Source organism: Plectrocnemia conspersa, unplaced genomic scaffold, assembly GCF_051122295.1.
Source record: "Plectrocnemia conspersa isolate PC_06_02 unplaced genomic scaffold, ASM5112229v1 ptg000014l, whole genome shotgun sequence".
In the NCBI taxonomy this organism is placed as follows: Eukaryota; Metazoa; Arthropoda; class Insecta; order Trichoptera; family Polycentropodidae; genus Plectrocnemia; species Plectrocnemia conspersa.
Window position 1 is genome coordinate 24,219,734 of NW_028277178.1, and position 21,844 is coordinate 24,241,577.

General features: G+C 33.2%; 1 protein-coding gene across 1 annotated transcript; it reads right to left on the reverse strand.

The window, feature by feature from the left end:
• Nucleotides 1–317: 317 nt before the first annotated feature.
• Nucleotides 318–21,016, reverse strand: CBP (sarcoplasmic calcium-binding protein). The gene is made up of 6 exons (XM_088204309.1): nucleotides 20,743–21,016; nucleotides 1,403–1,672; nucleotides 1,170–1,331; nucleotides 964–1,104; nucleotides 771–890; nucleotides 318–706 (listed from the first exon to the last, which is right to left on the reverse strand). Exons 1-6 carry the CDS (start codon nucleotides 20,848–20,850, stop codon nucleotides 596–598), a joined length of 912 nt encoding a protein of 303 aa, XP_088060435.1. The 5' UTR covers nucleotides 20,851–21,016; the 3' UTR covers nucleotides 318–595.
• Between the last annotated feature and the right edge of the window lie 828 nt (nucleotides 21,017–21,844).

The following is a 21,844-nucleotide window of genomic DNA, read 5'->3' on the forward strand; positions in this document are numbered from 1 at the left end:
AAGAAAAAATAAGACAGACTGGTATTTTAAAAATACATAAGATGGAATATTGGTAAAGCATAAAAAAGTTAAGCAAAGGAATGTATTCTGTCTTTTGGATTTTAATTTAACGATTAAATCCTTATAAATATGACTCAAAATTAATTATAAATCGCAAAAATCTTAATAGAATATCGAGACAAATGCTTCTTATAAAATTAAATGCTAGTATCATAAATTGAGATTTTTTTTTATAATTTCATTTTTTTTTGCATATGTTTAATATGTTCAAATCTTAACTATCATATAATATATTATTATAAAATATAAAAATTAAGTCTTCTTTGACCTTATATTCAAATTAATGGTCCCGTAAATATTTATACAAGGTTGAACATATACACTGGAATTTTTCAATGGATATATTCCAGTTCAAGAGAGCGCTGCGTAAAATCAGACAATCACACTCCGATGTACAAAATTGACACATACATGTTTTAATATATTATTGTATCGAATATATAGACTAAGTTATTATTGTGGACCGGTACCGGTCGATCACAATCTAACACCATTAAAAACTGGTGTAACACGATAGCATTTCATTATGAAATAATTAATGTTCGACGAGAGGACCCCAAAACATTTTGGAGACTCTGGTTTCATCTTCCGTGAAGAAGAAATCTTTGCCCAGTTTGACAAATTCTTTAATAGACAATTTGCCATCCTGAAAGTAGAAACATAATTATTAATATCCGTCTTCGATACATAAAAACATATGATACACTTACCCCGTTGTTATCGATTAGAGCGAAAGATATAGCTGCCGTTTCATCGCTGAGGCCGAGACAGTTGAAGAACAATTTGAATTCATTCACAGATATGAATCCAGATTTATCCTTGTCCACAGCCTGTAAATTGAATTAATATAGTAATCGAAATAAATATATGTATATTAAAATACATGTTATACTCGTAACTAACCTTGAATAGATATGGCAGGAAATTGTGCACCCTCGCTTTGAGCTGCTTGTCGTTCAACACGTGACTCATATCAGTCAAATACTGTTCAACAGTGACCAAATTATACGGAGAGATCTCTCCCCATTGCTCCTCCCACGTCATCTAAGAACGACACGTACAAGATTAGTCGCTTTGAATAAGATTTATTATGATAAAGACACACATACCCTGACAACGTTGTTAAATTCGGTTGCTTGATGTTCATTAAGATGACCCAAGTCTTGGAAGCGTTTAGCGAGCAATTGGAAATCGTCAAAGGATATAACGCTGTCCTTATTGACGTCCAAAATGCCGTGAAATGTGCGCATCTTGCGCCTCCAAAACTCCGACTGGAATATATAACATAATATAAAATATATATTAAAATAAGATACGAAAGCGACATTAATAAATCACTCACCCTTTCCATTCCTTTGCACTCGGTATCGGAATCAGAGTCCGAATCCGAGTCACTGTCATCTTTCTGCTTCCTCTCCCTCTCCGGTTCAGCTCTTTTGCTGTAATGCCTCTTGATTATGTTATAATTGGGAGGCGAGACGCCCGTGGGCGAAAAATTTGAGGGCGAAGAGCTCAACGAGCTTCTTCTGTTGGAGCTCAGACGAGTCATGTCCAACGGACAGCTGTCCCCAGTGCATTGGGGCGCGTTTGCAATAGGTGCAGGTGCGCTTCTCTGTAATAACAAAAAAAAACGATTTAATATACATTAACGTACAATGGACATTACGCGAGCGTGCAGTTTCTACTTGACCCTATTCGCTACATTGCAGGCAATTTACTAGTCGTTTATGATGCACTATTTATAAATAAAATTTGATATAAATAAATGACCTTCATATGAAACAATATCGAATGTTAATAAAACGGCGTCATACTGCATTCGTGACGCATTTGAGATGCACACAAAGGGTCAGGGCATAAGGAAAAGTAAACTTTTTTCATATTTATTCTGTTACTGTGTAAGCGGTTAAGAACTTAGCACCCATAAAGGTAGTTGACCTTTACAACTCATCAAATTCGTGAGCGTCGACACTTCAATTACTCTTAATCAAAGATTATGTAAAACATTTCAAGCGCTTTGCAGCTCACAAATACTTTATTTATATTATCATAATTATCAATTAGGGAGAAATATGTAAATATCTTTAAAAACATGGTTTATGTCGCTTGGATAATATTGACAAAATTATCCATGTAAATATTTAATTAAACAAATTTTTTCACTTATCTTGTTCCGCGTCGTCAGCTCCTTAGTTTACTATTGTGGCTGTGGTCATTATTTTTGTTTATGTAAGTATTTATTTTATTTATTATGAATTCGATAGTCAATTAGACAGATCATTATTTATAATATCGATACATATTATTAAAAATTAATAAAAACAGGTTTTAATATTTATTGAAAGTTTAAATGAGAAGCAAAAAACTAAATTTAATGTAAATACTTGATTCTTGTCAGTAGTGTAAAAATATACAGCTGTGGCCAATTGAAAGTTTCATAGGCAATATTTTACGAATTTTATTATTAAAATGTATTCTTTCCTTAAAACTTGTTCTATTGTATTTTTTTCTGATCAAGTACATCTGTGGTAATAATTTACAAGATATTTTAACTTGTAAAGCCTTCTCAGTTACACGTTAGCCTCGGTTATGTAAAGACAAACCCAAAATCATGGAGAGATCTAAACAAATGTCGATCACGGTAAAATCTAAAATAATAGCATATCTCGAAGAATATGTCTCCTCTATCTATAGATTACACAATTCAAAGAGTTAATGGGAATCACATCATTAACATGGCCAGGAAACAGCTATAAGCGATCATAAAACAACAATTAATAAAAAAAGTGATAAAGCTTTTAATTTTTAAATGTCGTCGATATTGCTTTCTATGAATAGAACAAAAAATAGGTCGCGCGCACGTGTTGAGTTAGAGGCTCGCCATTATGCACTTGCTGGGACGACGAAAAAATCCTAATTTTACAATACCCGTATTTTTTTAACAGTAGTTAAGAATTATAATTATTTATTATAAATTCAAAAATGTTTAAAAAATGCGTCAAAGTTGATAAAATAATCAAAATAAGAACCGCCATTCAATTGGCTACAGCTGTATAATAAATAAAGTTCTAATAATTTAGTATTTGCATAGGTAGATAGGAACAGATCAACCAGTGACGTGTTCGATATTTAAAGAGCAACTTAAAATATTTTAGCAACAGGCTGTATCAAGTCGGTGGGAACCCATAAAAGGACATCACTGGCTCTGACTCAAATTCTTCAGGGGTTTTGTTGGGAAACAATTTGATTAATAATAAGAATTTGGTTTGATAGCGTATGTAAGTATATGTAGTGGTTACACGTATTTCAGAACCTCTGAAAAATGTGCAATTGTACATCTGGTACAAAAGTCAAATGATAAAGTTTTAAAAATGAAATATGTTACACAAGTAAATAGTAAGCACTAGATAGGGCTCTCTGTTTTCACATAAACATTTTTTCGTAAAAAACCCTCTTGTTAAACTTAAGTGTGGAAACTGAAAATAAGACTTTTATAACAGTTTTATAAATGGAATATTGCACTACTAAGTATGTACATAGGTACATCTATGCTTGGTTGAAGAATAAGAGTTGTTTTCATCGCCCATTAGGGAATGTATTGAATGTAAGTCAGGACTTCAGGTCAGACAATCAGTTCAAGTTCAAAGTACGATTTGAAATGGGTTTTCAGAGACAAAGAGCAGACAGAAGTTAATTGTATTCGCAGACAGTCATGAAATGACCGGCACTCTCCAACAAATACATACATACATAAAATATTTACAGAGCTTGTACAACTGACTGACAGATATAATTGAAAGCGTTAACTGAAGTATATGACCATATTTGATGAGTCGAGTTCGATGTTAATATTCGCCTTGCATTTCACCTTTCAAACTTAAGGCGCATATCGTTTATATTGCGTCGCAATACATTTGGCATTCAGGAACGCCTGCGGAATATGCAAAAAAACAAAGGCAACGAACGAAAAATAATTCGGACGTGGCGCTTTCCGTTTTCCAGTGCCTTGCGTGCGAACCACTCACTGCTCGCTGCCTGACCGTGACTCAACGTTTGTTTACATTCCGCATGGGTCACTCTGTGGTTTAGCTGTTCGTCTAGCCAGCTTTGTTTTTGTTTTCAACGCAGACTATATATAGAGAGCTCCCTTTCTAGCCTACCGAGTGGGCGGAGGTCGCGTATTCCAAGTCTGAGGCGTTGCGCAGTTAAAGGGGGCGCAATTGAATAAGTAAGTATAAATTGTTCGAATATGGGCCACGGTCGTTGTACCATGCACTCGCTCGACAAAGGAACACGTGAAAGCATCGTGGACACCTGTTGCCAGGGCTGTGCCTGGCAATTTATAAGGTGACCAGACGTCCTCCTTGAACAAAAATTTCCAAAATTTTTTTGAACTTCCGTGGAAATTTCTCCTACTCAAAAATATCCGAAATGGTCTTTGAACAAAAATTTCCGTAATGACCATATTTTTTTCTCCCGTAACAATACGTCCTTTGTCTTACTCAAATAAAAAATACAATATAGCATTTTTATTTTTAATGTTCTCCTCCTTTGATATGATATTTTATAAATCTGGTCACCTTAGATTCCAACTCTTGGGTTCCACGGAACGCGCAGTAACATATAAGGTGAGTGGGGTTCATTCAACGCTACCACGTATATAATGTATATAAAACTTTAAGGCAGCAATGGCTTCATACAAAGTAAGCTATCTGTTGCACTTTTAGGAGAAGCGCATGGAATCTTCGAAACTCGTAAAACTGTGCATCAACGATGTATACCAGAAGATGAGAAAGCTGACAAATTGAGATAAACCCTTTCTTGATATTCAGTTGTCATGAAATGATTTAGTATTTTTTGAAAAAAAAAAAAATTTAGTATTTTTATAAAGTATTTTTTGAAAAAAAAACGCATTATTTCTTTACTAAAAAAAATAAAGACAAAATACATTAAAAAACAAATAAAAAACACATTATTTAAACGGTGACCGGACTACAAAAATTGCGCACACGAAAATTCCACAGTGAAAATTTTAAATATATGTGATTATTTGATTATATATTTTGTAAATTCCAGCTCGAGGTAAAAAAGGACCAATTATACTGCGTCTCTTTTAATAGTTACTTTGAGTCTATTCATAAATGAAAAAGATATGACAACAACCAAGTCTAAAGTACAAGATGCGGATATACGTTCGATATACTCTTTTCTATATTTTAAACAAGTTTTTTAGAAATTATAAATGTTACTATATATTTTTATGTTGAAATAGTGAAAGTTATAAGCTATCAAAATCAGTCATTTATCAAACGTTATCATTTACGTATATATAGCGATAACAAGTTGAAGACGTTCGTGCGCTGCGAGTGTCGGAATAACAATGAAGTAGTTTGAACGTGTATGACAACTTTGCTCGGCGCAAGCGGACCAATGAAATGCCGTTGTGAAATACGAGATTAGTCTCAAAGTGAAGTATAATAGCGATGGTGCGAAGTCAATGATCAGACCTGTGCAAGGAGCACGCACTAACATGATGTCACTGTGTTCGTTTCAGACGAATTGTTTTTTCGAAACATCCTTTAAATTTTAAAATATTTAAAATAAATCAAACTACATATGAATGTATTTGCTGTTTCATACGCATAAATGAGAAGCTGTCGCTGAAAACTATCGCAAACGTATTTATAGCAGTGGCGAACAAAATGTGAATTTATAAAAAACGATAAGAAAAAAATGGAAGGTCGTCTATTGTCGCTGATATACTCATTCAAAAAAATTGTTTTAAAAGGCGTTTGACGATCGCCAAAATTATTAACAATGTTATAAAGTAAGCAACAGGAGTAAAAGGCACTGCAAGTCGTCACAAAATAAAATGCTTAAAAAATGTAAATTCAGCACTAATATTGTTTTTGATTTTTCAATATTTATAATTTTGAAGGAACAATAATTGAAACTAAAACAGTATTCATACGTAATTGTAGGATTTCAATTTTTTTCTATTAAAATAAATAGTATATTATTTGATAATTTTTTATAAAAGGCAAACATAACGAAGATGGATTCTGCAACTGCTTATCCAAATTCCTATTAGCAACAAAACTTGATCGAATACAGAGAAAGTTGCAAGTTTAAAACTGGACAAACCAGCGTTGAAAATACAAGAAGTTGCAAGAATTGCGGATTTGTCCAAGGTATAAAACAATCAACGTAAATAAACAAATGCGATAATAACTTAATTATTATGGATTAATTTAAACATATATGGGCATGGAAAAATTAAATAAAGCTATATTGTCCTTGATTTTATCTTGCCACCAGAATATCTTTACCGGTGTACTCGATAACTAGTTTTTTATTATAATATTAATGTAAATCTTTATATTAAACAGCTACTTGAAAAGTTCAGCGATTTGACTGGGGTCAGGATCAATAATGTAGGCTGATTTTAAAAGTTCGGACTGATTCAATTGAATTATTTATTTTTAGATATTATTAAATGAATGAAATGAATTAGCAAGATATAAAAAAATTATAATAAAGAGCTAGCGATGTGATGTTAAAATTTCCTTTGCGGCGCAATTAACGTTTTTAAAACGTTCCTGGTTTTGATTATACATTATTTTTTAAATACTGTTTAAAGTTAAGAAAAATCGCTTAACATAAATTATACAATATTCTTATAATTAACAACGTAAACAGGTTTGATTTCGACTTGCTTGAGTTAATGCGTATTACACACACTAACTCGGAACGCGACAGGGATGTTTAACCTTGCATTAGTTTAATATAATTATCTCTATTTTAAATTTAACCTATAACACCACTGGAGAAGAAATTTTAATATAATTCAAAACAGTCCGCATGAGCTTTGATAAATCAAGAAGTTTGATAACATACATACATATATTTAAAACATCAGATTTTATCACTCATGTTTGGAAAATTAAGTATGTTCGTCAATGATTATGGGTCGTGGAAAGTATCTCCAATACTGCAGTAAAAAGTTTCACTGGCAATATCAATACTAAAACATGCCAATTAGCATTTCCGTAATGAATGCGTTTTTAAATATTTACCACGTTGGATTCGAAAGCAGAAATGAATCCAGTAAGTATCGAATATCATGCAAAATGGTTTCAATTTCCATGCATCACAATTAGGTTCAGAATCGAGCTACATAAAAATTAAGAAACACTGCGCGATTAGGCATTTCATTTGAAGAAAAAGTGATACGTGCCGTCTGCTTGTCTTTGAAGACTTGTGCAACCTTGACCGAGATTTGAAGTGTGTTCGTGACAGAAGACATCCGATCTGTCCAATTGGTGTTTTAAGGGTTGACTGTGGTCAAACACTATGGAAGATTTTCAGACCTTTTAATCCAAAATGTCAAGGAGATGGATACCTTGGTTTAATAAGGCTGTCGTAGAGCATTTCTAATATCCGATATTTTTTTAAACTATTGAGCAAGGTTGACTGTCTGATTTATGACTTGGAAATTTGGAATTGTCGCAACATGCGGGCAATGCACGCAACGCGTTGTTATCAGCGTCCTTCTGCTCACGAGGATTAATGTATCATACATTTCGGGTAAATACGGCAGCAAGGGCGTCCGGTCTTATAAAATTGATACGCTTATCGGCTCGATTCGACCTCGTCTAGATTTCGTCTCGTTTTTACGTGGTGGCATTGGGTGACCGATTGCACTTGTGAGCGCAGTCACGTACTAAAATGAACGGACTGTAGTGAATCATTGTAAATGAACTATCGAAGTCTGTAAACATAAACAATGCAACTCATGCGGGCACTTGAGGCAGACGAGGAAATTCGCAACGGGGTTATATCAATTGTTGCCAATCAAGTTGCACTTTATCGAGATAATAATACATACATTATAAATTAATATCGGAAACATTTACTGATACATAAACAGCATTGTAAGTAAATGTTGATTCAAACTAAAACTTGTGAATTAGCTTCATACTATCTGTCAGTATTTGTATGGTGAATGGTTTGACCTATTCAGTCAGTTAGAAGACATAAGTTATATAGTATAATTTGTCAGAAATAGTACAGGTTGATCATAAAAGGCTTGTACCAAGCGGTCGGGGTCGATGTAATTCTTAACATAGTGATTATTTCTAGTCTTGCCATCTTTGAATGAGAGTGCCCTGGTCTTCTATGAATGACTCGTGGGTGATGCTGTGTTTTTTATACTTTACTTTGGAGAATAGAAAAGAAAGCTAATTTATGATCAATAACATCATTGTTTAACTCCACATCCCTATCCCTTCTGGCATAAAAATTTATTCGTAACTCGACGCTCTGTTATCAATCTAAATAGATCTATTCGTTCTGGGTTTTCAATTATTCGTGTCCATTATTGAGGTTTGTTCTCTTTACCAATCATCACTGTTTATCAATCATATAAAGATATCTATAATAATATACTGTATTATTATAATCTCATTCTATATGTGATATAAAATTTATTTTATATTTATAAAACAATTCTCAAGAAATGTAAAACAGAAACTAGAATGTAATAAGACGATGTTACAAAAAATACAACATAGGGCAATGAGAGTAGTTTTAAATAAAAATATATTTACTATTTGTAGAAGTAATATTAAAGATGAATGTTATAGTATTTATATATAAGTTAGAAAATAATATGTTACCAGAGTATTTTATATTTTTTTGTATTTAATGAAGAAGAAATAAAGATTTATATAGATTTAATACTAAAAATAGAGACAATTTAAGGATAGTTAAGTATAAGAACAAGATTACGGCCAAGAGAATGATGTTCGGAGAATTTGTATATTAATATTATATTTGTAGGACAATCCGCAAAAATAAAAATGTAGCGATTTTCCTCAATTAAATAAAATGCATTAAGAAATTAATAATAATATTAAATATTCTGTTTATGTATATGCTATATATTATATGTATGTTTTGCTTATATTTGTTGAGTGTATAAACAATAAGCAATATTAGCTCAATAAATTAATAAAAACGATGGTTTTTAACCCAATATATTGCTGGTTGTTGATATTTAACTCTTTTTTGTCTTTAAGTGTAAAATGCAATTTTTATTTTTTATTTTATTTTTTATATTAAATTAAGACCATCGTGGCCTAACAGGTTACCCCAATGCGCCACGATGGTCGAAAACAAATTTTAAATTCATAAAACATAAAAAAACGTATATATACATAAATATAACAATACTTATAAAATATTAAAATTAAATGATACAAACTGGATCATATCCTCGTAGCTAACATTAAATAAGTCAATATGTAACGTCAGCGTATTAAGGAGCCGGATGGCCACAGCTATAGGCGAGTCGGCAAGTGCGGATGTCCTAGCCCTAACGGCCATCAAAAGAGGTCTCGATCGTGATTCTCGAAAATGTTCCGGAATCTAAAACTGGAATTCCTCGAGAATAGCTGGATTGTCGACAGCATCTTTTAGTAATTTGAAAAAATGCTTTGCGGCATACAGCTTTCTGCGAGAACTCAGCGAATCATATCCCAACGCTCCTAAAAGAAAGGCGCTGTGATATAAGTACGGATAATAACCAAATGTCCTTTTGTAAAGGTATCTTAAATACCTTTTTTGAATTTTTTCCACTAAAAGGGAATATTTGGCTATTCGGGGATTCCAAATTATAGATCCCGATTCAAGAATGCTACGAACTAAGGTGTCATAGAGGATGCGAATAACTGACGGATCGTCAAAGTGAAAGGCATTCCTTACAACAAAGCCGAGCATCTTGGAAGATTTATCACAGACGTCGTGTATGTGTAGAGAGAACCTCCATTTGCTCTCAAAAGTGATTCCGAGATCTTTAGTGGAAGTTTCTCTAGTCAAAATATTACCACCGAGATGGTAGAAATAAGCTGATGGCGGACGGGATCGAGAAAATGACACAGTATGGCACTTTCCGACACTAAAGGGCAGACGGTTAATGGAAGCCCATCTCCACAGAGAGTCTAAATCACTTTGTAGAGAGAAGGAGTCCACAACAGATCGAATGCATTTATATAATTTGAAATCATCTGCGTACAGAATAAAACTTGAATTTTTAAATGCTGTATTTATGTCATTAATAAATAACACAAAAAGCAGAGGTCCCAGATTGGATCCTTGAGGAACCCCCGAAGGGGTAAAATATTCTTTTGACAATCGTCCACCATAGGTTACAAACTGTCTACGATTGCTTAAATAACTCGAGAATAACCGAGTTAAATTATCTGAGCAACCGAGGTTCAACAATTTTTTTAATAATAACCTATGACAAACTTTGTCAAAGGCTTTCTCAAAATCTGTATACACGACGTCTACTTGAATTCCCGCATCGAGAGAAGTTGTCACCGTTTTGGTGAACGACAGAAGGTTAGTAACAGTGGAACGGGCATGACGAAACCCGTGCTGTTGGTCTAACAAAACTTGCCGAAAGTGATTATAGAGATATTTATGAATAATTATTTCAAATAATTTAGCAGGAGCTGACAACACTGCGACTGGTCTATAATTCTTTATATATAATTTGTCAATCATAATATTAATATTATTTGGTAGTAATAATTTAAATAACCATTAAAATTGTTAATTTAAAACGTTGCACACTGTCTTCACGTGATGTTTTTTGGTTGTATGAGAAAAAATGAGTAGTAAACGACAATATACTAAAATCGTTAACATAAACATGCGTTAAAAACAATGTAATTAAGGGAATCTAAACTACAAAGGTCATTTAACGATTGTTTACGAACTAATCATTTCGCACTTGTAAAAAATATACGTAAAAACGTAACTAAGGTTTATATCTTGAAGTGACTTTTTGAATAAAAATCATGTCAACCACAAAAAATACTATCTTTTTGGGTTATCTTCGTAGCAGTGACAATCATCTATGAACGTGTTGTTTAATGAGTGTTTTTACTTCTCAATTTCAACAAGTAATCACGTGTAATACTAAAAATTTGGATAAATACATATACATCAACATTATCTGTTTACAATGTTATATTACTTCAATATAATGGAAAACATCATTTGCATGTTCACAGTTGATTGCTCAAACAAATCAAGGTTGTTTTATAATAAACTGATAAACAACAACCTTATGCTTGGTGCAGAAGATAGGGATAGTGTGGGTAAATCACACTATGATGGTTAATCATTATGTTTTAATACCAAACAATAATATCATTGCCTTATCGTCAAACAGGTTAAACCGCTGATTGCAATGCTTTATAACGTGAGGTTAAAAATAACGTATATTAAAATATGCAATCATAGAGCATGCATAAACGCTATCTACTGTCGTAACGTGACACCATTACAATCTAAGCTCATAGTATCGAATATCGTATGAGTTGATGCATGTGGTATTGTTATTTATAGACATAAATGATTAGAATGCATTAGGAGCATAACGACTTAAATGAGAAGAGCATAGACAGTTGTTTTAGTTATCAATCCATGTGGTTGTGGTATGGTCGAGCCACGATCGAGCCACGTGTTATGAAATGTCTGTGAAACGAGTACACGTTGGCGTAGTAGCTCTTCGATAACGCTGAAATGTTGAGCATTCGCTTCCACCTCGTCCTCTTTAGAGTTCAATGCTTTTCTTGTTTACTGTTTACGCCATTACAAAATCAACGACGTGTTTTTATAATAATTATAGCTATCACAACTAGGGTTACCGGCAATTATATCGCTCTAAGTCAGATCCTTCAAAGCCTTCCAAGATTGATAAAAAATATCATTCTCATTGATATATTTACTAAGTACAACACATTAAGTTTCAATCATAACGATCAAAAGTATTGTTTTTAATTATTGTAACTTTGATTTAATACAATCTACCGGATGTAAAAAGCCTCACCATAAGTGTGACCACGTTTGTCGATTGGAGCGATTCCCAATCAATATGCGCTACGTTTGGCAGCTTTATGCATAAATTTATCAGCAACATTAATATTCAGTGGACGAGGGAAAAAAAATCCACAATACGCACAGGCGCGGCGTAAACATATGCGAATGTTTCGCGATACAAATGCCACCAGAATGTACTGTACAACTGAAGCAATGAGAAAGTTGGCAATTGCGCAATGTTGATGTTAAATGTGTGACATTAGATAATGTAAGTCACCAGGGATAATCATTGTAAATTTATTCGATTTATAATACAAAAATAGTACTCAATGTCAAACACTAAGTTAGTGATGTAGCGTGATGCACATCATGTCATGCCACCGCAAGAAAAAATCTGGAACAATCAAGGTTTTTTATTCGCGTGGTTGTTTATGGGCGTATTGTTGTGGAAGAACATTCGCATAAAAGTGAACGAGAACCTGTTTAAGAACAGGTTTTATAAAACAACATAGCGGACGTTTGGATAACACGAAATTGAAACGCCTAAAAAACACTATCTAAATCGAGTTATATAATATTGTGCTAAATTTGTATTAACATTGCTAAAGTAACACGTGCTTGTGTAATTTTAGACTGATGCGCATTGGATCTGCAAAAGGTATGCGAGTTCAGAACTAATATTTGTATTATTATTACATTGAGAACCAATGCAAGAATATGTTTATTGATATGAGTGTAATTTCGAGATATTTGTACAGTTTAATGGTGGTGATGTTGATTGAAATTTTTTAAAAAACAAATGGATTTTCTATTTTTTATATTTATATTTTCTGGATTAGTAGCCGAGTGATGTGGCGTTTCAGCTAAACTTCGCTGTTACAAAAGATGTTGAGCATAAATATATGAGAGAGAGAGAGGAGAGTATTCGAGTCTCTCTGGTCTCTGGTTCCTCGTGGTCAGTCTGAACGGTGCTGGGTGTGTGCGTGAGTAAATACTGAAGTATCACAACTTTTATACTGATCCTTAGATGAAAATTGGACGAGTGGGAGAGAAGGCAAATTTAAACGAATCGAGTTATTGCTTAGCTCCGCCTCCGATTCATCCCTTTGAGAAAGTATAAGAAGGGGGGGTGGCGGCGAGGGGGATTATTTGCCTTTCCCTGAATTTGACAAGAAAAATGCATGTCAATTAATGAAATATTATGAATTTTTGACTGGTCAACTTTAGCCTCCCCCCCCCCTGGAATAAGCTGAATTGACATCCCTGATTCTAAACCGGAAATTATCGGGTTATCTCTTAAAGAAAATCTGGAATCTATCCTGAAAATATTTTTTTAAATATGTCATTTCAGTGAAATCGTATCGGTATACATTTTCACCGATAGATATATATAATATATATTTTTACTAGTGAAAATATAATTTATCTGGTAGGCGCTAGTAAAATTATATTATATGATATAATACAGTAATAAAGATGATCCAACTTAATAGGATCTTCGGATTTTTTTTATTAATCGACCATTTGATCTATTTCTTTAATTATGAAAAATAATATCAATTAAATTTTTTCGATACAATTTTCGATGACTTTTTTGAATCTCGACTATAACTTGGCGGATGTTGGTTTTTAGGTGCTCCAACGTTTTGGGTTTGTCGGCGTAGACATGACTTTTAGCGTAAACCCACAAAAAAATTCAACGGCGTTAAATCGCATGATCTTGGCGGAAAAATTACGTCACCAAAATGTGAATTTTTCACGCAAAACATCCGTGTGGCAATTTGCGCTGTCTTGTTGGAAAAACATATCTTCCACGTCAATATCTTCGATTTCGTGCCAAAAATAATCGGTTATCATGCGCCTCATTGAATTTTACAGTTCGACCTTCATCGTTTTTAAAAAATAAGGGCTAATGACGCTGCCTGACTACAATGCGCACCAACAAGCACGTATAAATCACACGAGAATTTTCCTTGCCCATATGCGGAAATTTTGTTTATTAACATACACAGAGAGTTGGAAATGTGCCTCATCAGAGGAGAAAATTTTCTTTAAAAAATCAGCATTAACTTCCTGCTGCTCTAACACCAAATCTGCGTAAATTCTTCGCTGTCTCTGAGTTATCTGAATTTTATACGGGTGTAGCTGCAAAATGCGCTAAAGACAATTTCAAGTCTTCGGCCACATTTTTCGACATTTTTCATGAAGATCATATATTGATTTATAAAAACGTATAAAATAAATAATCGCTATCGAAATCGGCCACATAATAACAGGAAGTTAAAAATATTAGGTAGGTAAACAAAACACTTCATTATATATATTGTTATTTAACAATTCAAGTCTGTACATATTTTATCACCTGTCGTGCAGATACGCCCGGGAATTTTTACTTACTACGCATCAGGGTATACATTGCCATTATTTTTTTGCGTCGGTCTATTTTTTTTAATCGTATAAAGAACGGTCAAGGTTAAATTCTTCGACTAAGCATAAAAAAGAGATTCTGTGCTGCATATAAAACAAATAATTTCTAGCGCCTTGTAAACAAACGTTATGCGTAATAAGTATAAGGTTAACCGGAAGCTTTCTGTGATTATTGAATCGATCAATAAACAAATTAAATTGTTATAGATAGTTATTACTATAATATGTCGATGCTAGCTTTAGCAAACGTTAAAACGCTCATAATCTCACGCCGCGCGCCCTTAATTTTACGCACACTATAGTCAATCGTATAAACGCAAGGAGCGTACTGATACAGTTCATGACTATTTATGATTAAATTCATGTCCCTTAAATTAAATCATGTATTATTTATAAATTATTCTTCAGATAGAAAACTTTTATTTACTCTCGGTTGATTTTTCAATAGTATGATAATAGTCTAATTTAAATTTATTTTTGCGCTAGTGTTTTCTTTAAATACGTACACATAAAAAATAAATAATACAATCTACAAAAGATAAAGGGTCAAAGAGGTTAAACGATAATTTGAACGCAAGTAGAGAGGTGCCGATTTGTTTTATATTTAAGCGTTGATATGAATAATAATCTCTGCGCATGAGCGTAATGTACATATTATATTATGTTTTCATATCTGAAAATAAATAATATATTAATTTATTATCACACGATAAGCGCAATTATAGACATGCGACAGGTTTTAAACTGTTGACCTTTCATAATAGTTCATGTAAGAGTCAATTTATTGTTATACGCATTCACCTGGCAAAGCGCGGCTCGCGAGCCGCATGCGGCTTTTTAAATGTGAAAATAAAACTAATAATATAAATGAATGGGAAAATATGCGAAATTTTGAAATAAATATTGTTTTATTATTAAAGTATTTTGTCACAAGGAGTTATAATAATTTAGATACTTTTATTTTAATATAATAGATCAGTGGATGTGTTTAGTGATTTGAATGCATTTGCAAAGCAGTGAAGGGGTAAACACATATAAACCATGAATTGTTCTTTACAGCCCGGCATTGTTAATATCATTACAAATTATTCAATCAAACCGTATTAACCCGATACATTATCTCATAAGCGTTGTTATTGTGTTATTGCATATTATATAACGCGATATATTTATAGTTTGATGTTTACATACAAAAAAAAAGCAATAACAATGCGATAACTCCAGACAATTTTTCGATTTTCAATGCCGTACCCCTTATCATTAATTGCGACATTTTAGGAGCACGTGAAAACAATTCAAACGCAATAACATTGACAAATGTTTACATTTTTTCTACCTACAGACAATACGAGTTGAAGCAGAAACCGAATGTTGGTTCAGCTGCCACTTGTTTTATTGCGATTAATTGCACAAAAATTCTTCGACGATGAGACGTATGAGTATACGACCAAAATAATGCAAAAAGACGAAATATTTTTTATAAAAACACAAGTGCAACTGAAACATAATTTTGTTGACAATTAAAATATGCTAATGTTGGCGACCTATTTTAGTGATAACGTATTTTTTATAACGTAAACAACTATTCTGCGGTTAATCGCGAATATAAAAGCATAACAAACGATCCTATCTAGATGTGCAAATCATTAGTATAATATTTTGATAAAAGTTTACCCAACAATTATACAAATTGTTAAAATTTTCAGCTAACTTAATTCGAATGTAAACAAATCGCCGCGGTTGTCATTCGATTTCATATTTACGCTTATCAGATTCGCTACTCTCGATTGTTACGGTCCACAATTTATGGTCAACGACCGATTGTTAGGTTGCATAATCATACTCACGTCTAAAACAAGGTTGTGTTACGCAAACTCCTATCGTTACAATAGGTTATGAACGTTACGATATTAATTTGGAACACTCGTGTCTGCTGGTTTTACAGCTAATTGTCTTTAGTACCTTTGCTATATTTAGACATTTGATTCCAACCTGTCCCTATCTACGCATAAATGCCATGCTAGCTCCTTATCTAAACAACCTAATCGTTTTCAAACAATGCTTTGGGAAAATATTATTTTAATCGACTATTATATACTAATAGATTATTTCTTGAAGTCCTGGCTTATTTTAAACTATACTATATATTTCCCAAGAAATGCTTATTGTCTCGGGATCGCTAAATAGCTAATAATGTTGACAGAATTATTTTAAAAACAACTATTGGGTAACCTTTCCTTATTAAAATGTTAATAGTTTGTGATACTATCGACTTATCGACTGGTTAAAAGAAGGAGGGGGGCATAAATGAACTAAAAATCAATTAAGCTTCAAAGCCCTATCTGAATTTATTAATGTAAAATAAAGTCTTTTTGTGCTGTTTTCTGCAACATGAAACTAACTGAGTTTTGGATATTAGTAAAATGTGAATATTTCGATACATATCAAAATATTATAAATAGCTCGAATAAAATATTCTAAAAGAGTGGCCACTGATTCGTGGAACAAACATGGTGGTTATATTGGTTTGCGAAACCAACTTTTTATAATTTGATGAGATATGTCGAGACCACACTTGATGGTTTGCTAAAAGCGTATAATACTAATTGCTTTATCTGGACTTTCTAAAGATGAAGTTTTTTTAACGGTTTAAAATCACTTGAAAAAATGACATGAACAAAGGATACGGTCGGTGTCAAATATCGTTGCACGACAAATAGTTCATGGATCTTTGGCCATACGACATTATGCCCAGCCGATAATTTTTCCATATAATATATACATATAACGCCCATGCGACATAACTCCTACGAACAAAATGTCCAAAGTGTTTTTTTTGTATTTTGCAGATTAATACATATTAATACGCCAGACTAATTAAAATCCATTCATGAAAAGCAATTGTTATTATCAGTGTTGTCAATTTCTTCACAATAAAATTAAAGAAGGCGTTTTAATTATATGAAAAACATAAGCTTAAGTTAAGTTAAGTTAAAACATTAAGCCTTAGGAAATTTATTATTTTTTATTCCTTTTTTGGATGCACTGAATGTGTCAATATTACACCTATTAATTAACCCATTCAAGGTGCATATAAAAATTAAAAGCGATACCAAATTGTTTTTTTTTCATAAATATATTTATATACAATTTTGTTATACAAAATCATAAAAAAATATATTTAATAATAACATTAAATGTTTTGAAAATAATCTTATCCTTAATATAATAGACAGAAACAAGGATCACTTTGGCTAGACAATCAAGAAGTGGAAGGGCGATAGACTTCCCATAATTCTAAAAGGATATATAAGCTAAGGTGTCCAGATATCCTCCTTTGAGGAGGATTGTCTTCATTTTGTCCCTATTAAACAACATTTTTCAAAAAAATCTATTTTTTGGAGCTCCCATAGCAATTTATCCTCCTAAAAAAAAATAGGAGATGGCATTTGAACAAAATTTTCGAAATGACCTTTTTTCCCGTATTAGTTTGTCCTCCTCAAATAAAATTTCAGAGATAGCCTTTGAACAAAATTTCCGAAATGATCTTTTCATTTTTAATGTCTTCCTTTAATATTTTCAAAATATTATCAACATGCATAAGCTCGAATAGGGCGTACCGAATTCACTTCTGGTAGGACTTCCACAAGGAATACGCTTCGATCAGAACTAGACACTACCTCAACTTCACTTCCGACTCGGAATAAACTCGAGTTCACACAAAGCCGAGTTCACACTAGACCGAGTATCGAGTATTCAAATAGGTAATTTGTTTGTTTTTCAGTTTGTTTGTTATTAGGTAGCAATAGCTTTCTCTATTATCATCTATTTATTTTTGTTTCAACAGTTTATTATTTTTCTACTGTTTACTAGATGTATTTATTTACTACGCTAAAAACGGTGTTTATATTATTTCATGGCCTCTGTGCCATTGAACCGCCAACACTTCTGCAATCTGTCATGTGCACGTGATTCAATCCACGTGTAACATGAAAACAATAACAAAATGCGTACGTGTTGGATGCACGCACGCATTGCTTTCACGACGCAATTATTCCTTCCTCCTGATCGTCCATTAACGAATTACGTCATATTAAAAACTTTTTTATGACTCTCACTATGTGACGTTGGGAAGTTGCGACTATGCCTATGTGAAAGCTGATCCATTCGCCTAGGCCGGAATCACCAATAAATTATATTATTATTGTGTGCAATCGAAATATTTGTGTCGGAGTGAAAAAATAAAAAGGTGAGGATCTCAGCATGTGATCTTAAGCATTCACTATAAATAGCGAATAAAAGATAATAATAATATAGAGAAGATGTTTGGTATTATGTATTACAAAAACAAAAAAGATAGCGGCTCTTTAATGCGCAACACCGCTACTGTGATAGTGGAGGAATAATTAATAATGTCATCGAGGGGGCAATATATATTCGTATTCACGGCTAAGTTAAATATACACTTATCTTTATTTTACGAAGACTTGTGCGATAGTAAAAAAAAAACAATTGTATTGATTTATTGCGTCAGAAGTCTGGATCTCTCATTCGTAAATAATTAGTCGATAAGAAAATAATTACTGTTACGATTTGTATGCGGTTAATGTAAAAGGTAATTCGGAAAATTTGGCATCGTAATAAATTATGATTTTTTAAGGGAAATATTATCTTAATGACGGAATTTTGTTAAATAATTATTCACGAAAACTAAAATGCAAATGCCATTTGTTACTCTCGAGTTGTACAGAAAATCATAACAAGAAAATACTCTTCTACAATATATTTGTTTGGTTCGACATGTACTAATAAATATTGTACAAACAATACACATATACCTATAAATCCATAACTTTTCAAGACTCACGAGTTATTTATGTATTTTATTTTAAAATAACATTTTTTAAATAATATAGAGACACAATTTTCTCATTGCATTGCGTAAAATTGGGGTGTTTTTTTTTAAAAAACTGCTATTTTTTAAAACTAAAATTACCCGATGTTCACACTACAACGGGTATAGGGCAAAATAATTTCTTTTGGCGTTTTTTTTTTGCGTTTTTCTATTCGATAAATATAAGATGAATAGTGACACTCTGGAAGTCGTAAACTGTGGGGGCTAATTATCTCTAGCCCCCTAGAGGTGGGGGATGACATGTAAAAAACGATTTTAGTGTCGAATTTATAGTTTTCGTGGTCGCTGAAATGAATAGTTACACTCCAGAAACCGTTTAAGTTTAAGTTAATCCTCCATCGGCATGGGGGGTGAAAATGGGAGAAAAATAAACTGTCGAATCAATAGTTGACAGTCCAGATGACATTGAAGCCCAACTTTTTTTATTCCTTTTCTTGTCTAGTTTTACGCCCTGCACGACTAAGTAGCTGTAATTTATCAGCAGAACAGTCAAAGAAATTTCGCTACGCGGCCTATTATTCATTCCCTTAAAATTTTCTAAGAGTACATGCATATTCTATATATTTAGTTTCATAATTATGTAATTAAATAAAAACTAGTATTTATTAAAAAAATCATTTCCTATTAATTTGTAACCCAATATTTTCTTTATAAAAATAATTTAATTAGTCCAGTTTAATATAATTCAATGAGTAATCATTGACATGTAATGGATACGTTTGTGTACCTATGTTTTATAAGTTTGATAAGGGGGGGGGTGTTATATTTAAAGTCCTGCCTCTGGTCTAGGGGGAAATATCGAGGTACACATTTACATATGTATATATTTTGGGGTAATAACAAAAAAAGTTTCACGATTCCAAATTTAGACTAGACGGAACATTTCTACCGACACCATTTCTCCAGCCCTGTTTTAAATAATTCAGCTTCAATAATAAAAGGCTTTATGTAGATGGGAATAAAATTATGACTTAAATAATATTATTGTAAAAGTATAATTTATCCTTTTTTACATAATTAAATAAAGTGTCATGAATTTGAAAGGCTGAAAACACATTATACAAGTCTTAACCTAACATAAAATTGTATAAATTGATGTTATTCTCTGAAGTATGATGTTTTCGGTGTAAATAAGTGGGTGTCGATTTTTATCCATATTGACAATTGAGTAGTTTGAGTCGGATTTTTTTCATATCGATAGGGCAGAAGAGTCGGAGTAGGATATCGTACATACAATTTTGTGTCCGCTATTGCGCAAAATTTGCCTACCGCTGCTATAAACTAATACGATTCCAGTGAGATTAGCGAGTATAAATTTATGTGAATATTTGTAAAAAAAATATATGGCAACACTGCACCAAATAGAAGACGAATAAGTTATATACATTTGAATAATTTGGCCCAAGGCGTGTGTTTTGGCGTGGAGGTAAAGAGGAAAGTGAAAGTACCTTGACTGAGAAGTCGGAGGAGCAGACGCCGAGGGTGGCGGCGATGGAGTTCCGCTCGGCGGCGGCGATGGAGACGCGCGAGCCCACGCGCAGCAAATGGAACGCCATCTTTCAAAATTCGAATAGCTGGTCGCTTCTGGTAAGTGTTCGCCTCTCGCGCTGCTCTCTCGGGTTCGCTCTCGCGTTCGAGCGCTGTTTGTTCGCAACCGGCGTCGGTAAATACCGGCGAACGAAGACAAGGGCGACCGCTTCCCGCGGAGGCCGACCGACGAATGCCAGCCCCAGCTGTATCTTTCTCCCTCTGTTGTTTGGAGCACTTCGAATCGGACCGCTCTCGAAACACTGCGCCGCTAGAGGTCAGCACTGTCCGGCGTGGAAGCGCAACGACGAAAACTGCAGCGTAGATAACTTACACACGAAGACACGTCTCACGCGCATGCGTTGATGCAGACAAGCCAGCAAAAGTTCACCTTTTCACCGTGGATAGCCTCTATGTGAGTCATCCAGAATATCGAATATATGGCGTGAATAGATGCTCCTCAGATTAAAAAATTTTGAAATGGCGGTGAAGAAATAAATTAATTTAGCAGCGATACTCTATTATATTTTTTTCAATTCAAAAATATAATTTTTGAACTAAATGCAAGCCTAGTATTATTTAAAAGCAAAAAATATATATAAATGTGTTTCATTATAAGATTGTAACAATATTAAACATATATTATTTATAAGTCTGATATTTTAAATACAAAATAAAACGAATCTCAGGGTTGTCAGGGTTGTTTGGCTTGCTACAAAAATATCAAATAATAGGCAAAAAAAGCAGCTAGAACTAGAGATATGACTAATATCACTAGTCTCTGGTGGACTTAAGAGAGACGGTATATGTAGATCACGACTCAATTAACATTTAAATTGCATGTATCTATTAACACAAGGAGGGAAGTTGCGCATACAACTTTAGAGTATAATGATGCACAGACTGATTACTTAAATGTAAATCTAAGAACTTTTTGTATTTGCCAGTTCAGAGTATCAACTATTGCCACCGTCTGCCTCGCCTCGCCAAAAGTAAATTTTCGCTGCTTATTCGCCCCGCATT

Excerpts from the sequence above, each read along its gene's own strand:
- CBP (XM_088204309.1), bottom strand. The coding sequence starts at position 20,850 with ATGGCGTTCCATTTGCTGCGCGTGGGCTCGCGCGTCTCCATCGCCGCC. Across the intron at positions 1,105-1,169 it reads AATTTAACAACGTTGTCAGG|ATGACGTGGGAGGAGCAATG; the intron begins GTATGTGTGTCT and ends TGTCGTTCTTAG. Across the intron at positions 707-770 it reads CTCTAATCGATAACAACGGG|GATGGCAAATTGTCTATTAA; the intron begins GTAAGTGTATCA and ends TTCTACTTTCAG.